The sequence below is a fragment of the Penaeus chinensis genome, chromosome 10, assembly GCF_019202785.1.
Source record: "Penaeus chinensis breed Huanghai No. 1 chromosome 10, ASM1920278v2, whole genome shotgun sequence".
NCBI classification, from domain to species: domain Eukaryota; kingdom Metazoa; phylum Arthropoda; class Malacostraca; order Decapoda; family Penaeidae; genus Penaeus; species Penaeus chinensis.
Genome location: NC_061828.1, coordinates 17,249,009 through 17,254,008, shown reverse-complemented (window position 1 = coordinate 17,254,008; position 5,000 = coordinate 17,249,009). Strand labels below are relative to the sequence as shown.

Genomic DNA, 5,000 nt, shown 5'->3' with positions numbered 1-5,000 from the left:
AAGGAGGAAGAGGAGAAGGAGGAAGAGGAGAAGGAGGAAGAGGAGAAGGAGGAAGAGGAAAAGGAGGAAGAGGAGAAGAAGAAAGAGGAGAAGGAGGAAGAGGAGAAGGGGGAAGAGGAGGAGGAAGAGGAGAAGAAGAAAGAGGAGAAGGAGGAAGAGGAGAAGGAGGAAGAGGAGAAGGGGGGAGAGGAGAAGGAGGAAGAGGAGAAGGAGGAAGAGGAGAAGGAGGAAGAGGAGAAGGAGGAAGAGGAGAAGGAGGAAGAGGAGAAGGAGGAAGAGGAGAAGGGGGAAGAGGAGAAGGAGGAAGATGAGGATGAGGATGAGGAGGATGGTAGATGGATAGATCGATAGATAGACAGACAGACAGACAGACTGATAGATAGATAGATATATAGATAGACAGATAAATAGACAGATAGATAGATAAATAGAGTGTGAGAAAAAGAGTGTGCGATAGAGAGAAAGAGAGACAGAGAGTAAGAAAGAGAGAGAAAGAGAGAGAGAGAGAGAGAGAGAGAGAGAGAGAGAGAGAGAGAGAGAGAGAGAGAGAGAGAGAGAGGGAGAGAGAGAGAGAGAGAGAGAGAGAAGAGAGAGGAGAGAGAAGGTGAGAGAGAAAGAAAGACAAATATATAAAGAAACAGAGAGAAAGAGAAAAAAGAGAAAACAGACAGAACGAGAGAGATGAAAAGAGAGCGAAAGAGCGAGAGAAGGGGTGGCAGGTAGCGAAGCGGAAAGAAAAGAAAAAGATAAAAAAAGGGGGACAAAAAAGGAAGAGAGGAAAAAAGAAATAGGGAAGCAACAGCGAAAGAAAGAATAGCAGGTACCGATGCAGATGAAAGGAGAAGAGAAGAGAAGAGGAGAGGGTGCAGGTAACGAAAGATAGAGAATAGGCGGAAACGACAGAATAGGAGAGTGAATGGAGGGAATAACAATAGAAGAGAGAAGGCAAGAGAAGAATGGGAAAACAGATGACGTGTTGATAAATGGAAGTGGGAGGAAGAGATGGGATATAGTAAAGTTGAAAAAAAATAAGGAGAAGAGGAAGGAGGGAGAGAGGGGGGGGGGGGAGGAGGAGGAGGAGGAGGAGGAGGAGGAGGAGGAGGAGGAGGAGGAGGAGGAGGAGGAGGAGGAGGAGGAGGAGGAGGAGGAGGGGAGGAGGGGAGGAGAAGGAGGAGGAGGAGGAGGGGAGGAGAAGGAGGAGGAGGAGGAGGAGGAGGAGGAGGAGGAGGAGGAGGAGGAGGAGGAAGAGGAGAAGGAGGAGGAGGAGGAAGACAGGAAGAAGACGACGAAGAAGAAGGAAAAAGAGAAAAAAGATGAAACTGTTCACGAAGATGATGAAGAAAACAAAGGAGAATGAAGAAGAAGAGAAGAAAGTGAAGAAAAAGAAGACGAAATTCAAGAAAGAGAAAAGAATCTTATCCATCTTCCCGCGACCACCTATCTCCTCCCCCTCCCCTCATCCGTCGTCTTTCCTTCCCCTACCCCCCTACCCCCCCACAACACCTATTCTTCCTCCCCCTCCTTCCTCCCTCCCGCCCTCCTCCCACCAGATCCCCCCCCCCTTCCAACCAATGGCGTGGGACGGTCCCTCACGCCCCTCCACCAATCGCTGATCTTGTCCCTGGAGCCACCTGCCACACACACGTAAATGATGAAGCCTGAACTCTAGGGCTTTGCATGGAGAAGGACTGATGGAGAGAGAGACAGGGAGGAGAGAGGGATGGAGGGAAGGAGTGATTGAGAGGGAGACAGGGAGGAGAGAGGGATGGAGGGAAGGAGTGATGGAGAGAGAGACAGGGAGGAGAGAGGGATGGAGGGAAGGAGTGATTGAGAGGGAGACAGGGAGGAGAGAGGGATGGAGGGAAGGAGTGATGGAGAGAGAGACAGGGAGGAGAGAGGGATGGAGGGAAGGAGTGATTGAGAGGGAGACAGGGAGGAGAGAGGGATGGAGGGAAGGAGTGATGGAGAGAGAGACAGGGAGGAGAGAGGGATGGAGGGAAGGAGTGATGGAGAGGGAGACAGGGAGGAGAGAGGGATGGAGGGAAGGAGTGATGGAGAGGGAGACAGGGAGGAGAGAGGGATGGAGGGAAGGAGTGATGGAGAGGGAGACAGGGAGGAGAGAAGGATGGAGGGAAGGAGTGATGGAGAGGGAGACAGGGAGGAGAGAGGGATGGAGGGAAGGAGTGATGGAGAGAGAGACAGGGAGGAGAGAGGGATGGAGGGAAGGAGTGATGGAGAGGGAGACAGGGAGGAGAGAGGGATGGAGGGAAGGAGTGATGGAGAGAGAGACAGGGAGGAGAGATGGATGGAGGGAAGGAGGGAGAAGGAGAGGGAGAGAAGGATGGTGGGAAGGAAGGATAGGGGGAGGGAGAAGGAGAGGGAGGAGACAGGGAGAAGGAGGGAGGGAAGAATAGAGAGAGAGAAAGAAAGAGAGAAAGAGAAAGAGAGAGAGATAACAAATGGATAGATGAATAAGTAGACAAATAGATAGACAGACAGAGAGATAGAGAGATATATAGATAGACAGATAGATAGATAGAGATAAGATGGACGAGGAGAGGAGGGGGGGGGGGGGGGCATAGGAAAGAGGGTCTCATTTTAATGTCTTGAGGGGGGGGGGGTAAAGTCGTAGGGAGGGTATCTTCGTATAGCCTTGGAGGGGGGGATGGAAACGAGGGAGGGGGGGGGGGGCTGTTTATGGATGAAAAAAAGCGATGAAGAAAGAAAAGAAAAGACAGAAAAGGAGGAAAGCGATGATTCTAGGGGAAGGTAAGAAACAGGAAAATGAAACGAAGCAGGAAAAGTAAAGGAAAAGAGGAACGAAGGAGAGGAATAAGAAATAGAGGAATTAAACTAAGCAAGAGGTTAATGGGGAGTATAAGCGGTGCCGAAAGAGAAGTCAAAAAAGGGATAAAAGAGGGATGAAATAGGGATAAAAGAAGAGTAAGAGAGGCATAAACAAGAAGGAAAAGAAGAGAGAAAGGAAGAAGAAAAAGAGGAAAAATGATAAGTAAACAAAGGAGAACGTATGAGAAAAGTAAAGCAGAAATAATAAAAGGGGGGGGGGGGAGAGTAAAAGAAGGGAAAAGAAGATTAAAAGAGGGGAAAAGAAGAGTAAACGAGGGGAAAAGCCGGATAAAAGAAGGAGAGAAGAAGAAAGATAATCACAAAAGGGGAATCAAGCGATATAAAGATCGAGACAAAGACATCGATATCGGTAAGAAAGAGAAGAGAAGGAAAATGGAAGAAGACGAAAAAAAAGAAGAGGAAAAAGGAAAAAAAGAGACAGAAAGGAATGAAGTAAAGCGGATTGTCCCCGGGGATTATATTAAAAAAAAAAAGAGAGATCTCCAGAGAGATCGCGATATTGAAGAAAAGACAGAAGAAGAAACAGTGATTTTAGCGAGCGTGCGGGTCGAGGGAGGGAGAAGATCTGCCGTGAGGGAGATGGTGGTGGAGGGGGTGGAGGGGGTGATGGGAGGGAGGGAGATGGTGGTGGAGAGGTTGGAGGGAGGGAGGGAGATGGTGGTGAAGTGAGGGAGGGAGATGGTGGTGGAGGGGGTGGAGGAAGGGAGGGAGATGGTGGTGGAGGGGGTGGAGGGAGGGAGGGAGATGGTGGTAGGGATAGTGGTGTGAGAGAGGGAGAAGACCTGCAGGATGCTGTGAGGGAGATGGTGGGGGAGGGGGTGGAGGGAGGGAGGGAGATGGTGGTAGGGATAGTGGTGTGAGGGAGGGAGAAGACCTGCAGGATGCTGTGAGGGAGATGGTGGGGGAGGGGGTGGAGTGCAGGAGGGAGATGGTTTTGGAGGGAGTGGAGCGAGGGAGAGAGATGGTGGTGGAGGGAGTGGAGTGAGGGAGGGAGATGGTGGTGGAGTGAGGGAGGGAGATTGTGGTGGAGGGAGTGGAGTGAGGGAGGGAGATGGTGGTGGAGTGAGGGAGGGAGATGGTGGTGGAGGGAGTGGAGTGAGGGAGGAAGATGGTGGTGGAAGGGGTGGAGTGAGGAGAATGGAAGGAGGATGGAAATGGTAGCGGTGGTGACGGCGTGAATGGAGTAGGAAAATTACAGGATAAGGTGATGGAATGAGAAAGGAGGAAGATATAAAGATAAAGAAGGAAGCAGGAAGGAGGAGGAGACAGGAAGGAAGCAGGAAGGAGAAGGAGACTTGAATGAAAAAGATGAGGAAGTGACGAGGATGGGATGAATGGAAGAAGGAAGATAGAAGGAGGGGGTGATGGAACGAGGAAGGAAAACGAAGTTATGTTGGGAGAGAAGAAATGGGGACAGTTAACATGATGAAGAGACGGATAGATATTTGGGAAGGTAAGGTGATGGAGTGAAAGAAAGAGAGGCGGCTGCGAGGGTGATGGAGTGTGGGGGATTACGTGATGACGCGAGGGTAGATAGTGGGGAATGGGAATGCAATACACACACACACACACACACACACACACACACACACACACACACACACACACACACACACACACACACACACACACCACACCACATCACACATACACACACATCTCTCTTGCCTTACCCATCTTGAAAAAAAATCCCTTTGTGCCATCAAAGCCACAGTGGATTTAAAGGCACGAAAGCACATTCATTTACTTTCGTCCCGTGAAGGAAAAACATAAATAAAAAAGATAAATAAAAATGTAGGTCAAGAAGAAAAACCCAGCGGTCGTTCACACCCACTGACTTTCGTTCAGCGCAATAGAACGTGAATGAATGAATGAACGGAGGAAGAAATGTGGGAAATGCCAAATAGAGAATGCTGTAATCTGGTCCTTCGCTGTACATCTTCATCAATTAATTATTCATATCCCCCATACTTAATAGAACTGGAATAATATCCCAAATACAGACGATACCAATACAATATGAAAACCGCAGATAATACTAGACAAGACAAAACCAAAAACCCAAAACAAGACAAAACAGCACAGTACTTACCCGTAGATGTCGAGGAAATGATCGTCTTCCTGTTGTAACC

The 5,000-nt window shown here is 49.2% G+C and overlaps 1 protein-coding gene across 12 annotated transcripts in view; it reads right to left on the bottom strand.

Annotated features, from left to right (window-relative positions):
• The window catches only part of LOC125029970 (gamma-aminobutyric acid receptor subunit beta-like), a 330,100-nt gene that overhangs the window by 77,742 nt on the left and 247,358 nt on the right, over positions 1-5,000 (bottom strand). For all 12 annotated transcript variants that reach the window (XM_047620165.1, XM_047620164.1, XM_047620168.1 and 9 more), the window contains one exon: positions 4,961-5,000. This exon is cut by the window's right edge and continues 98 nt beyond it. In XM_047620165.1, the coding sequence (XP_047476121.1) occupies positions 4,961-5,000 (40 nt within the window). The remainder of the gene's footprint in view (positions 1-4,960) is intronic.